This window comes from Cervus canadensis, chromosome 16 (assembly GCF_019320065.1).
Source record: "Cervus canadensis isolate Bull #8, Minnesota chromosome 16, ASM1932006v1, whole genome shotgun sequence".
Classification (NCBI taxonomy): Eukaryota; Metazoa; Chordata; class Mammalia; order Artiodactyla; family Cervidae; genus Cervus; species Cervus canadensis.
The window spans coordinates 53,580,058-53,594,322 of NC_057401.1; the positions used below are offsets into that span (position 1 = coordinate 53,580,058).

The following is a 14,265-nucleotide window of genomic DNA, read 5'->3' on the forward strand; positions in this document are numbered from 1 at the left end:
GGGAGGCCTGGCGTGCTGCAGTTCATGGGGTCACAAAGAGTTGGACATAACTGAGCAACTGAACTGAACTGAACTGATATATATATATATATATAATTATGACTGATCTGCTTTGTGGTACTGCAGAGACCTCACAGCATTGTAAAGCAATTATCCTCCAATTTAAAAAAGAGAGAGAGAATAAAAAAAGACAACAACCAAAAAGGAATGCATGGCTCACATCAGGGAACAGCACTGTAAGGAGGTGCCTGTGGTGGGCAGTGATGGAGGTGTCTCTGAAGAACCTATGTTAAGCCTGCAAGGAAGAGTGAACACTTGAGTGTCAGCCTTGAGGGAGGGTATTTGAAAGCCAGAGATAAATCAAGCTAGGACAACACAGGTCTGTAAATCAGTCATCGCATCCTTCCCGCAAATTCCTCCCCACTGTCCCCAACCAGAGAGGCCAGATGCTGCTACAGGGGAGGAGATGAAATGAAGCTGGGACGGGGGAGTGGGGAATGAGGCGAGGGGTGCTGATTTTTGCATAGGAACAGAGGACTAGGCAGTGTTCACACTGCCAGTGAGAACACATTCTCTGTTTGGAAAATGGCTTTCCTGGTGGCTCAGTGGTAAAGCATCCGCCCGCCAATGCAGGAAACACATTCCCATGGGTTCGATCCCTGGGCCGGGAAGAATCCCTGGAGGAGGAAATGGCAACCCACTCAAGTATCTTGCCTGGGAAATCTCGTGGACAGAAGAGCCTGGCGTGCTGCAGTCCATGGGATCACAAAGAGTCGGACACAACTCAGCGACCGAACAACAGAAAGCTAGAGCACTGTCTGGCATTGTTTTGTTTGTTTTTTTTTTTGACTGTACTCTCCCTCTCAAATTTAGAGCACGCAGTGACAAGCTCAAAAGTCCTTGGGGAGAAATAGGTTTCCCAGGGTTCTGAAAGAAGGCATCTGTGGCGGGAAAATGATGAGCAGAAATTAAGGGGAGAATGGTGTGGAATGAGGCTGCAGCGGGGAGGTGGGCAGACGTTTGGTCCTCTATTCTTTGGCAACCCTGGAGACGTATCTGGATCTTGTTCTCAGCGTTTCGGGAAGTCACCGGAGGGGTCTAGGCAGGGAAGTAAGAGGATCTCATTTTTATTTTTCAAAAAATCTTCTGGGTGTTCTTTGGGGAATTGGGAGGCAAGAGGCTGTCCGAGGCGTGGAGGCGAGGCATAAAAGATATTGAGTTCTCTCTGTCATGTTTTATGACGGAATTTTGCCCTTCACAGCACTTTAATACCTGGGAGAGGTAAGGGGGAGACATATTTGGTTTTGTTATTTGAGGAATTAAAGGCTTTCCAGACAGGCGGGGGTCGGCCTGGTATTACTTCTCAGTGCTCTAGACTGAATATATAAGAAGCTCTCAGGCCCCATCGTGTATATGAATCACGTGGGAAGTGATGGATATGCAAATTTCTGAGTCTTCTCTGAGCTCTTCTGAGTCAGCAGACTGGCTGGAGCCCTGGACCCTGTAGGTTCTCAGGCAGGTGGTTTAGGGATCCTGAAAAACCCCCAATCCTTGCCCTGAAAGGGTCTCCACTTCCCTGCAATTTTGTTTTCCTCAAATGTCCATTTCACTCCACATGTCAACATGCACTGAACATTTTATTTCCCTGCGTTCTATTTTGTCACCTCTTTTTTTTTTTTTCCCTTCACCCCTGGAGCTTTAAACACTTTTCGGACTAGCTTTTTTCCTTTGCTCTTTCTTTGTCTCTCTTTTTAATTTTCCTCCTCAAAGAACAGAATTCCAGGTGCCTAAGTCCTTTTCAACTGTTTATGAAGCAGTGGCTTACTTACCATGCAAAACATGAAAAGGACAATGTATATATTACAAGCAGAACAATTTAGAGACGGAAGTGGCTTAGTGATATAAAGGACCCGTTTTCTTTAGGAAACAACAGAGACACAGTCACTAACGTTTCTCTCCCATAACCAAAGACATTTTAGGAGAAGAGAGTTCTGAGTCATCAGCAATAAATGGTAAATGAAAATATACAAGTGTCTTTATCAGGCATTTTCATTTAAAAAGTGAGAAACAGCCCTAAGGCAACAGATATTTAATGCTGTGCTGTAGAAACTGATTGTAGGATAGTTTGCTTCTTTACTTACAACGAAGTGGAATTTGCTCCAGGTGTCTGGATAACCTTGATGTAGCTTGAAACGTATGATTCAGTCACACCGGTAATAATAGCTCGGATGGTAAAGAATTCGCCTGCAGTGTGGGAGAGCTGGCTTCAATCCCTGGGTCAGGAAGATCCCCTGGAGAAGGGACTGGCAAGCCACTCCAGTATTCTTGCCTGGAGAATCCCATGGACAGAGGAGCCTGGCGGGCTACAGTCCATGGGGTCGCAAAGAATCGGACACAACTGAAATGACGTAGCATGAATGCAAACAGCTTGTTGTTTTTGTTTTTCCACAAAAGCAAATCCAAAGGACACGTGAAGAACAAAATATTTTCCTAACCAAATGTATGTAAAAAAAAAATAAAAAATTAGTTCTATCTACTCAAAGCACTTGATAAAAAAAGAAACATGAACCTCAGAAAAGCACCATGTACAAGGGAAAAACAAAATTCTCTTCTCTGGATGACTGCTTTCCTTGACCCAAAGACACTGCTAGTCACTGCAGACAAGTTCTCAAAGGAAATGTATTCATCCATACTGAGACTAGATTGACATTAAACTGCTTACCAAAAATATGGTGCTTGCCACACTTTGAGAGCTGGTAGGGTACGTTATAAAACCATCTGAGGTACCCAATCTTTTGTTCCACACCACTGTGCCTCAGACGGGGAGATGTGTGCACGGCATGTCTTAAGCTGAGAAGAATTCAACATGCCTTGTGTAAAACTGCTTCTTTGATTGCTACACATAGCATATGAGTGGAAAGCGGGTTGGCATTCTGTCATTTCTGTTTCAGTAAGCTAGAATAACACCCATCTCAAACAGAGCTAAAACAAGTCAACTCTCAGTTGTGGGCCAAAAGCTGGATGGTTCACGGATACACATCTGGAATACATTAGCAAGTTTAGTGCCCGGACTCAGTAGATGTGGTGCTCAGGCTTAGTCACTCCAAGGCATGTGGGAATCTTAGTTCCCCCATCAGGGATGGAACCCACACCTCCTGCATTGCAAGACAGATTCTTAATCATTGGATCACCAGGGAAGTCCTCATATCAGCAAATTTTATATGGGGAAAAATACTTCCCTAAGTAAGAAATCCTTCTTAATGTGACTGAATGCCAAAGTAGAATATGGACTGTTTTGATGTTTATATCTTCAGAAAAGGACATTACTATTGCCCTTTCTTGAGGAAGGTATTTCTTTAAGGCAAAAAATGGATGTCTGATAAAAAGTTTTATTAATGTGAAAACACTGTTGTCTTAGATATCATGTGGAGATACAGTGTTAAGGGAAGAAGGAAGACATTTGGCGAGCTAATCAAGCGAGAAAAAATTCCAGACTTCTTAATTTGTTGTTATTTAGTCACTAAGTCATATCTGACTCTTTTGTGACCCCATGAACCGTAGTCGCCAGGATCCTCTGACCATGGAATTTCCCCAGCAAGAATACTGGGTTGGGTTGCCATTTCCCCGTTCTGGGAATCTTCCTGACCCAGGGATCAAACCCGAGTCTCTGGCATTGGCAGGTGGAGTCTTTACCACTGAGCCACCAGGAAAGCCCAAACTTCTTAATAATTATTTATAAAAGTTTGGTGCCTCAGTGGAAATAGCCTAAAGGCCTACATTATTCCAATGGCATTAAAATCCAAGGTGACTCAGAAAAGACTAAGATGATTGATCTATTATCTCAAAGTAATGTCTCTGCTACAATTTGCTTGATAGTTTTTACAAACTCCTAGAAAAGTGTGCAATTTGGAAAAAAAGAAATTGACATGTCTGGATGATGTGTAGAAGCATATGTCATTCATTTCTTTCTCAGAAGGAAATCTTTGGGATCATAATGGTTTTTAGTTTAGTGGTATCAGATTGATCGAGTCATTGGAGTACAAATTTTCAATTGAAAAAGGAATTTGTTGGGTCTGGTTAATTAATACACTAGGCTCTAGATTACAAAGGGGCAAACCAGGCTCTAACATCAGAAAAGGGCCTCTCTGGAACACACTTCATTACCTTCATGTCTATGGAATGCTTGCAAAACAGCACACAAACTTCAGCAAGGAGGAAATTCTTTGACCTGGTCATTTACATCATTTTCTTTGGGGGAGGGAGGTAATCACACTTTGTCCGTCTCTGTTTCCCTTAGTGCACATGAAATTCCCTTCAAATATTCACCTTTTTAAAAATATCTGTTTGCCCTTCAGCTTAAAAATCTGACACAGGCAATAGAAAGCAACTGTACAACGATGGAAACTTTAAAGTGGCATACCCAAAATATGCTCTCTCTTTCATATCCCATGGTTTAAAATGATATGTGGTATCTGATGAGTGGATAGAAATTTTGTGTCATCTAAAAAAGTTCAAGGACTTATCTTGCCAGGGAAACCAGTGGATAAAAGAGAGAAACGACTGTTTAATTTTGTTTGTTTTTGTAGCTAAATAAAGTGATTGTCCTAGATATGTTCAAATTTACCATCTGGCTCTCACTCCATATTCTCTTGGTTTAAAAAATCGCTGGATCCAGGACTGCCTATTAGGCTATTCTGATTAAGAAGATACGGGAGGACAGATGGTAGAATTATGTAGTGGAGGAAGTGATGGGGGACAGTGAACTACTTAAAATGAATCCTCTGCGGGCATAGAAGCTATCACATTGTTGGTGTAGACTCTAAGTTGAATGTCATATCTAGAAAAAGTGCCATGCAAAAATCATCACTAACAGAAGGTAAAAATGTTTTACAAAGATGTAAGTAATTAAAAGACTTAAGTATGTGTGGATCATTATTATTATCATCATTTGTTACAGTTAGTACTTTATGAGAATGTATGCATTGAAAGTGAAGTTGCTCAGTTGTGCCCGACTCTTTGTGACCCCATGGGTTGTAGCCCACCAGGCTCCTCTGTGCATGAAATTCTCCAGGCAAGATACTGGAGTGGGTAGCCATTTCCTTCTCCAGGGCATCTTCCCAACCCAGGTATCGAACCTGGGTCTCTCACATTGTAGGCAGACTTTACCGACTGAGCCACCAGGGAAGTCCAAAGTGAAAGTCACTCAGTCATGTTTGACTTTTTGTGACCCCATGGACTATACAGTCCATGTAATTCTTCAGGCCAAAATATTGGAGTGGGTAGCCATTCCTTTCTCCAGGGTATCTTCCCAACCCAGGGATCGACCTAGGTCTCTCACATTACAGGTGGATTCATTACCAGCTGAGCCACCAGGGAAACCCAGTGTATGCATCGGGATTGCACTAATTCCTTTCTAAAATTTTTAATCTATTTTTATTGGGGTATGGTTGCTTTATAATGTTGTGTTAGTTTCTGTTGTGTACATATATCCCCTCCCTCTTGGCCCTCTCACCGCCACCCCCAGCATGCCACCCACCTAGGTCCTTACAGAGTATGTGAAGTGAAGTCGCTTAGTCGTGTCCGACTCTTTGCAACCCCGTGGACTGTAGCCCACCAGGCTCCTCCGTCCATGGGATTCTCCAGCCAAGAATACTGGAGTGGGTTGCCATTTCCTTCTCCAGGGGATCTTTCCAACCCAGGGATCGAACCCAGGTCTCCTGCATTGCGAGCAGACGCTTTAACCTCTGAGCCACCAGGGAAGCCCTCACAGAGTATAGGATTGCACTAATTTCTGACGTGCCCTACTTCATTCACCCTTCAAACAACCCTAAGAATCGAGTGTACCTGCTACTTCATTTTCAGACCAAAAAATGGAGACTCTAGAGTTCTGCATCTTGTCCAAAGTCCCACAGCGAATAAGAGGCTGAATGGAAGACACAAAACTGCTCTGATTTCGAAGTTATTATGTTCTAAGCACACTGCTTTCTATAACTTTGAATAACTGGGAATGCAGCCAGTTCGTGTTTATCTCTTTTGCTCCTCCATTCGATTTGCTTTCCCCAGTGTCAGTCCTCTCCTTCCATTCTTCCTTTGATCCATGCCTTCAGCTTGTCTGTGATAGAGGGAGTTCCAAGTGATAATACATCCAATACAATATCAAATGTTAACTACAAACTGGCACTTGCCATCTACTCTGTAAAGATTAAATCATGTGCGGCTGCAGCTGCTGATTTTCAACACCACCTGAAAGGCGTTCAGGTTGGAGAACAGAATCAAGGCACTCTGTGCTGGGTAGGGGAACAGCTGGCAGAACAGGTTTTCAGAAATTAATAGATATTTTCAGGAAACAATTTTATGAGCCCAATTCCTTTATCTCCTCCTATCTAGCTCATTTCAGTCTTTCAATCGTGTTCAACTCTTTGCGACTCCATGGACTGCAGCACCCCAGACTTCCCTGTCCTTCACCAACTTCCAGAGCTTACTGAAACTCATGTCCATCGAGTCAGTGATGCCATCCAAGCATCTCATCCTCTGTCGTCCCCTTCTCCTCCCGCCTTCAATCTTTCCCAGTATCAGGGTCTTTTCCAATGAGTCGCTCTTCGCATCATTGCGGTGGCCAAAGTATTGGAGCTTCAGTTTTATCATCAGTCCTTCCAATGAATATTCAGGGTTGATTTCCTTTAGGGTTGACTGGTAGAAAAGCACTAAAATCATTCATGGTGACTACTGCCCCATGTGACTAGCAGAAACCTTCTGCAAAAGATATGTGCCTGACTGCATGCCCTTCTCATCCACCAAAAGCACCTATATTCTGATCTCCCCCCTGCCTCTTTGGAGCACTTTCTCAGAGCTATCTGAAATGCTGTTTCCTGATCTACAGTCCTCATTTTGCCCCCAATAAAACTTAACTTACAGCTCCCAGGTTGGGCATTTCTTTTAAGTTGACAAAATTCCAGATGCTGTCTCACCAATCCTCTACATGTCCCTTCCCTACGCCACCTCCTTACTTGCTGTAAACAGCATTGATCATTTTCTAGCCCATCTCAGTTCTAACATGCATGATTAACTTTGCCATTACCCTCAGGTCTTTTAGGACATTAATATTTGACTGACTTCACTCATCCTTCGATAGTTCATGTTTTGAATTCTTTTTCAGTTCTCAGCTGTATTAGATGGTAGCTTGCTAAGTTGAATTTCAGGTACTCTGTGGTTTTTCTCCTCAATTTACTCCTCTGTCATTGCTTCAGCTCCCAATTTAGAATCACATTTCATTACTGTGATATTTTTGCATTCTTCTAGGTTGTCAACAAAGATGTTAAACCAGCAGACCTTCAAAGTGACTGCTTGGTTCCTGTTTGTGGGTTCCTCCTGGGAACCCACCCAGGAGGAGCTTAGAGTGAATACAAACTGTGAAATCTTATTGCAAGAAGCTTCTTAACTTGCCATCAAGGGTCAAAATAATTCCACATGTAGTAATCAAATGGAGAATGGCTTGGACTAGAACAAGGAGTAAGAAGTAGAACACTTAAAGAAGAGGATGAAATAATCTTAGTTCTAGTTGCTAGAGATGACATAGGAGAAATCTATAGTGTCTAGAATAGTACAGTCACACAGGAGGTTAAGTCCTCAACATATGAGTTTGGGGGACATAATTCAAGCCGTAATACCTCCAAAGCTGAGATCTAATCTGCTATAAATGTGCTCCTATTTACCTCTCTCTAATGCATGGGATCGCAGGAGTCGGACACGACTTAGTGACTAAACCACCACCATCTCCAATGCTGTAGTCACAACCCCATTTTAAAGGGCTAAGAGGTAGAGACTCCATATGCTGAACACTCTCGACCACCTCTTTGCAAAAATACCGGATTTCAGAAGACAATGAGGAAGTTCTTAGCCTCGGGAGCCTAGGGAGACACCCCTACCTGAGCCTGTGCTGCCTGACTGTTTACACAAGAGAGCACAATCTGAAGTAGAGCCAAGCAGATCTATCTGAGCCACAGTGCCGGGTTGTGTAGTGTTCCCTAAAATTCTTGTCCGCCCAGAGGAACCTGTTCTTGCAGGTACAGCCGCATTAAGATGAGGGCGTCCTGGATTAGGGTGGGCCCTAAGTCCCATGACTGATGCCATCATAAGAAGAGGGAGACACAGACACATAGAGCGTGAAGACAGCCTTGTGAAGGTGGAGGGAGAAAGGAGAGCGATGCTGCTGCAAGCCAAGGGATGCCAAGGATGGCTCGCAGCCCGCTGCAGAAAAATTGGTGATTTCTTTTTGCCCTCCTCATGTTCTTGTCCAGTTTGAAAGCAACTCTCATCAAGGGTCCTTCTAAGATGTGACCTAGACCCAGCCATTTCTAGCTTGTTTCTATTCCTGTTGACCTCATCTAAGCCATTACCAGCTTTCATTTAAGCTGTTGTGATGGTTTCTTATTTTATATCTCTTCTTTCACTCGATAACTTATGATTCATCCTCTGCACAGTGGCCTGTGGGATTTTTAAAAATTTCAAGCTGATCTCATCATTTCCCTGCTTAATTAAGATGCTACATAGGGTTCCTATTGTAAAAGGACAAAATCCAATCTCTTTTCCTACTCAGGAAGCCCACTATATGAGCTAGTCTCAGCTCACACTTCCACTGTCACTTCATGCCTTACCTGCTCATTCCCCACATTCAAGTCGCATCTGCCTCCTTCTGCACTAAAATACCTATTTCCTCTGCTGGGAATGTGCTTTCTCCCTGGTCTTCGCTTGCCTGCTTTCTATTCCCACGCATACTTGCTTAATTTAAATATCGCATTCTTGGAGACATCTCCTCTGGTCACACAATTTTAGAAATAATGTGTATGTATACACACATATATACACATACATCACAATGGAATATTACTCAACCATAAAGAAGAATGAAATACTGCCATTTGCAGCAACATAGTTAGACCTTGAGATTATCATACTAAGTGAAGTAAATCAGACAGAGAAAGACAAATATCATATGATATCACTTATATGTGGAATCTCAAAAAAAAAGTACAAATAAACATATTCAAAACAGAAGTAGACTCATAGACAGAGAAAACAAACTTCTGGTTACCAAAGGGAAAGAGGCACAGGGATAAATTAGGAATATGAGATTAAGGGACACTCCGGTATATATAAAGTATGTAAATAATAAGGCACTTCTCTGAGAGCTCAGTTGGTAAAGAATCCACCTGCAACGCAGGAGACTCCTGTTTGACTCCTGGGTCGGGAAGATCTGCTAGAGAAGGGATAGGCTACCCACTCCAGTATTCTGGCCTAGAGAATTCCATGGACTGTATAGTCCATGGGATCGCGAAGAGCTGCACAGGACTGAGTGACTTCCACTTTCACTTTCAAACAATAAGGATTTACTGCATAGCACAGGGAACCATATTCAATATCTTGTACTAGACCATATTGGAAAAGAATCTGAAAAAGATTATATATATATATATATATATATAAATATATAAAACTGAATCACTTTGATGTACATCTGAAACTATCACAATTTCGTAAATCAATTATAATTCAATTGAAAAAAGTAGTCACCATCTTGACCCATCCCATAAGGTCTCTCAAGAGCACTTTGTCACGGTCTGACATCTTTTTTGTGTATTTGTTTTCGTGTTTTCCTGCTTTACCTGTCATGTAAGATCCATGTGAGCAGGTAAGATTTCTGTTCATACAAACAATGTGAACACGGTGTGACACAGAGTAGGTGTTAAGTAAATATTGCATGAGTGAATGAATGTAGGGTGAAGAAAGTGTCATGATTGTATTCATGGAGGTTGCCAAGATCATTCAAACTTCCATTCACATCTGCTTGATTACAGAATGGGGCATGTAGGCTAGTAACACATACGAAAACTGCAGTAAGATGGTAATAACTACCTTTCTTTCGTTGAGATCTCCTATAGATCTCAACGATCTGAGGGCTGAGATCCAGCCCTCAGCTTTGCCATCGACCACTAAATTATCCAGTTTTGCAGCCTGCTTATTCTTCCATCACCCTGAATGTTTCATGTATTCAGCCCTAATAAGTTATCAGCCTTGCCAAGTTATACACTTTTGCCTGCCTCAAGGGCTAAAAGATAATTAAAAATATGTAAAATACACAAGTGTAGAATGTGATAGATTCCACAAGACTGGGCAAAACACTTTCCTTGACTGCTCAATGATGCCTGAATTTCCTTTACCCATGAAAAGCTTTGCATTTGAAATCAGAGATAAACTTTCCAGATAAAAGACCTGGGAGGAGGCTCTGTGGGCAAGCACTTCTGTGGTATCTGAAGAGGGGGATGGGGGAAACCACTTTTCAGGGCAAAAGTTGAAGGAGATCAGTTTCTGCCTCTGGCTTTCTTTGCAGTTCTGGTAAAGAGGTGTAAATGTGGGTCACCAGAGCGCTATAATTCTGAACTGTTGGCAAATAAACATAAAATAGTCTGTTAAGCATCCTAACTCTCTGTGAGTTCCTTCCTTTCATTGTTTTGGTCAAATTTCCTTCTTCCTTTGCCTAGATAGAATCTGTTTATCATTTTCTCCAGATCTTGATATTCCCTGTAGCTATATAAATTTTATTAGGCTGTTTCTTATGTATGAAAAATATATTTCTCTTAGGCTTTTTCTCAGCAAAATCCTTTTGCAAATTTGTTTTCAGAATAATGTTTCACCAAATCTTTTGAATCTGATCCCCTAGTAAAATTCTCCTGCTTGGAGAAGAAGATATGGGAGACAGCTCAGGAAAGAAGAGAAATGAGACCCAATGTTAGTAATAGCTCTTCTGCGAAGCCTGCCTTCCTCCCTAGACATGTTTCTGACTTGCTTATTTGGTTGATTTTCTGTTTTGTCCTTCAACCAAAATCCCAGTGGACAAAGGCTGTCCCTTCTTTTGTGTTCTCAAAAGCACCCTATAAATAACAACTACACCTGTTTTGTAGCCGTTTTCTAATGTTATCTGAATTGCTTACCTTACACAAATATTTTTGTAGTGATAAATATCCACAATGTCCTGTTCGACATCTATTTTCAATGAGGGACATGGAGTTGATGTTAATTCAAGTGTTCAGAACACAGAGCACAAAACCCAAGATATGGATCTAAATGTAGGAGTTGTGTGTCCTTATTCTGCCTCGAAATTGAAATTCAGACCATATTTTATCTGAGAAGCTCTATTTTATAGTAAGCAAAGGAAAAAGGCAAGGTGAGAGTTGTATTGGGACTCAAAAATAAAAATAGATGTTCATAGAATTGAATAAGATAAGGGATATAGATTCACTTTGTAAAATATATTCATATACAAATATACAGTAATAATATATTACTGACAGCTGATTTTTTTCACTTTCAGTCTAAATGATTGTTATAATCTTTTAGAGAAAGATTCTTTTAATTTCCCACCAAGTAAAAGATGGGTGAAGGAAGTAAAAGTAAAAATAAGCAAACTTAGGATTCTCCTTCTATGATTGCTATTAGGGGTTATTGTAATTTGCTAAAGAAAACAGGAGGAGAATTCATTCACTTATTTTCATAAAATGTTTGAGTATTATTTTATTATCTTTATTTCCTCAAATTATAAATAAATTAGTCAAGATTGAACATGTCTATGATTGCTATTAGGGGTTATTATAATTTGCTAAAGAAAACAGGTGGAGAATTCATTCACTTATTTTCATAAAATGTTTGAGTATTATTTTATTATCTTTATTTCCTCAAATTATAAATAAATTAGTCAAGATTGAATACGTCCAGCCTATGTCCTGTTCTCAGGAAGTATTTATTCCTTAACATGTCATTAATAAGCAAAGTTATTAATTAAAATATATTATTCAATTTAAATTATTTATTATCAAAATTTACTGAATATGGGAACAGTTTAAAATTTCTGTTTTCTTTTCCTTTTTAAATCTTAATGACATCTCTGAGAAGAAAGAAAAGTAGAAGTGTTATTTATGTCTACTTTGTTATTATTGTTCAGTCACTAAGTCACGTCTGACTCTTTGCAATCCCGTGGACTGCCAGGCTTCCCTGTCCAACGCTTCTTCCCTGTCCCTCCTGGAGCTTGCTCAAACCCATGTCCATTAAGTCAGTGACGCCATCCAACCATCTCATCCTCTGTCACCCCCTTCTCCTCCTACCTTCAATCTTTCCCAGCATCAAGGTCTTTTTCAATGAGTCAGCTCTTGGCTTCAGGTGGCCAAAGTATTGGAGCTTCAGCTTCAGCATCAGTCCTTTCAATGAATATTCAAGGTTGATCTCCTTTAGGATTGACTGGTTTGATCTCCTGGCAGTCCTATATCTACTTCAGAGAGGGGCAAACTGAGGGCCAGGGAAATTTACAACTAGAATTACCACCAGCGGTGTGCTGTTAGATGTTGAAACAGCAGCTTTCCTGGGGAGAGGGGAGGAAATCCCAAGTCCCTGAACTGTAGCATTTGTCAGTTCTTGTGGTGTAAATACTCCCACCACGGCTGACCCAAGCTACCCAAAGGAAGTCATGGACATGAAGTTGGGAAGAAATGGACATGGCTGCTTCTTGCAACAACAGCTCCGTACCCTACTGCTTCATGGCACCTCACTACAGCATCTTTAATAAGAGTGCTTTTCACTCTTTTTTTTTTTTTTTTAAAGAGTTGTCCAGGCCGTTCTTTTATTTAGTTATTTTTAAAATATTTATTTGGACACAGGATCTTCGATCTTCACTGTAGCATGCAGGAATCTTTTTTTTTTTTTTTCTGAGTTATAGCATGTGGGATTTAGTTCCCTGACCAGGGATGGAACCTGGGTCCCATACATTGGGAGTGTGGAATCTTAAGCCACTGGACCACCAAGTTCCTAGGCCAATCTTTTCCTATGTCTATTGTTATTAAGGAAAAGATTCCTCTAAGGTGAGCCAAGCTCAGTGGCTCATTATAACTTAGAGCAACTATTTGCTGCTTCAAGAGTTGTCAGCCATGTAACAGGATTGTCCTAAGTCAGCTCTCATTCCAGCAGTGCTTTGCATCCCTGCTTGGGAAGCTCTGAGGGAAGCAGATGAAATTAATTAGGATACAGCCCATTAAAGCCAAGGCAAGTATTTTACCAGCTGTGTACAGAGACCTTCCCACAACCATGGCAAAGGCCACAGAAGAAATATTTTTACCACTGAGAGTTCCACAGTCCTTGTCCTTTTTGACTCACTCCTCCTCTCTTTAGCTCTCTGCCCTGACCATCTCAGCCAGTACATCATGTTTGTTCTCCCAGAGGCACAAGGATTTCTTTTAAGATTATTTTTGTGGTTTACCCAACTAACCGGGAAATGAGGCCTGTTGGGACAGAAGGTAATATCAAATAAACAATCCTCTGAATGTCTGGGAAACGGCTGCTGGGCCTTCAACTTCAGGAGACACTCGGGCCAGCTGTGCTCTTCTACGCGGGGTCCTCCTCATCCATCGCCACATCGTCGCTGGTATTCTGCTGCTGTTCGGCCTCTGGCCCCGCGGGGAGGATGCTTGTGACAGTGTGGAGCAGAGCTTCGATCTGCTCCTCTGTCAGCCGTTCCTCACTCTCCTCCACCATCAGCTGGATCTCAACAGCAGTCACAGGCCTGTGATTCAGCAGCTGAAGCTTTTCAGCTTTGGTCAACTTGTGGCTTTTCATTGCTGTCAGAAATTCTCTCACAATCTCAGGACTCTGGTGCTTACATGGTGTTTTTGATATGTATTTTAATGTTTCATATGTGATAGTATTCAAGTTCTGTTGCCCAGAACTGTGTTTATTCTTTCCACTTTCTTTACGCTGCTCTTTCAAATCAGTTAGTAACTGGAACACCTCATAGTTACTGAGCAGCGCAGCATTGGCATCACTTCCATATCGCCTCCGCCTCTTCTCCTCGGGTCATCAGCACACGCCAAGCTCCCGGCCGCCTCGCCGCGGCTCCCGGCTCCACGCCTAACACCCTGGAGCCGGCTCCGCGCGCCGCGATGCACGCCGGGAGCCTGGAGGACCCCCGCGGGGCCGCGAGCTGGGCGGGCCCCTCTTAGCCGTTTGAATCCCTGCGCTCTTCGCGTGGCTCGGAATCAGAATGTTAAGCGTTTGCGAGAACATTAAGCTCCTGCTTTTCACTCTTTTAGGTTATTTTGAGTGAAATTGAAATAACCAAGAGCCAGTTGAAGCCAAAAGACCAAAAAACAACAAAAAAAGGAAGAACTCACAGGATGCATGTGGTGTATGGGGATGTCTCATGGGCCACAAACAAGAGCTGACCAC

At 42.0% G+C, this 14,265-nt stretch overlaps 1 protein-coding gene across 1 annotated transcript; it reads right to left on the bottom strand.

Moving 5' to 3' along the window:
- Positions 1–12,723: 12,723 nt before the first annotated feature.
- On the bottom strand, positions 12,724–13,986 carry LOC122454561 (DNA-directed RNA polymerase III subunit RPC9-like). The gene has a single exon (XM_043489124.1). The coding sequence runs from the start codon at positions 13,654–13,656 to the stop codon at positions 13,426–13,428; it is 231 nt and encodes a 76-aa protein (XP_043345059.1). The 5' UTR covers positions 13,657–13,986; the 3' UTR covers positions 12,724–13,425.
- Positions 13,987–14,265: the final 279 nt, after the last annotated feature.

Coding starts and splice junctions, on each gene's coding strand:
- LOC122454561 (XM_043489124.1), bottom strand. CDS start 13,656: ATGAAAAGCCACAAGTTGACCAAAGCTGAAAAGCTTCAGCTGCTGAAT.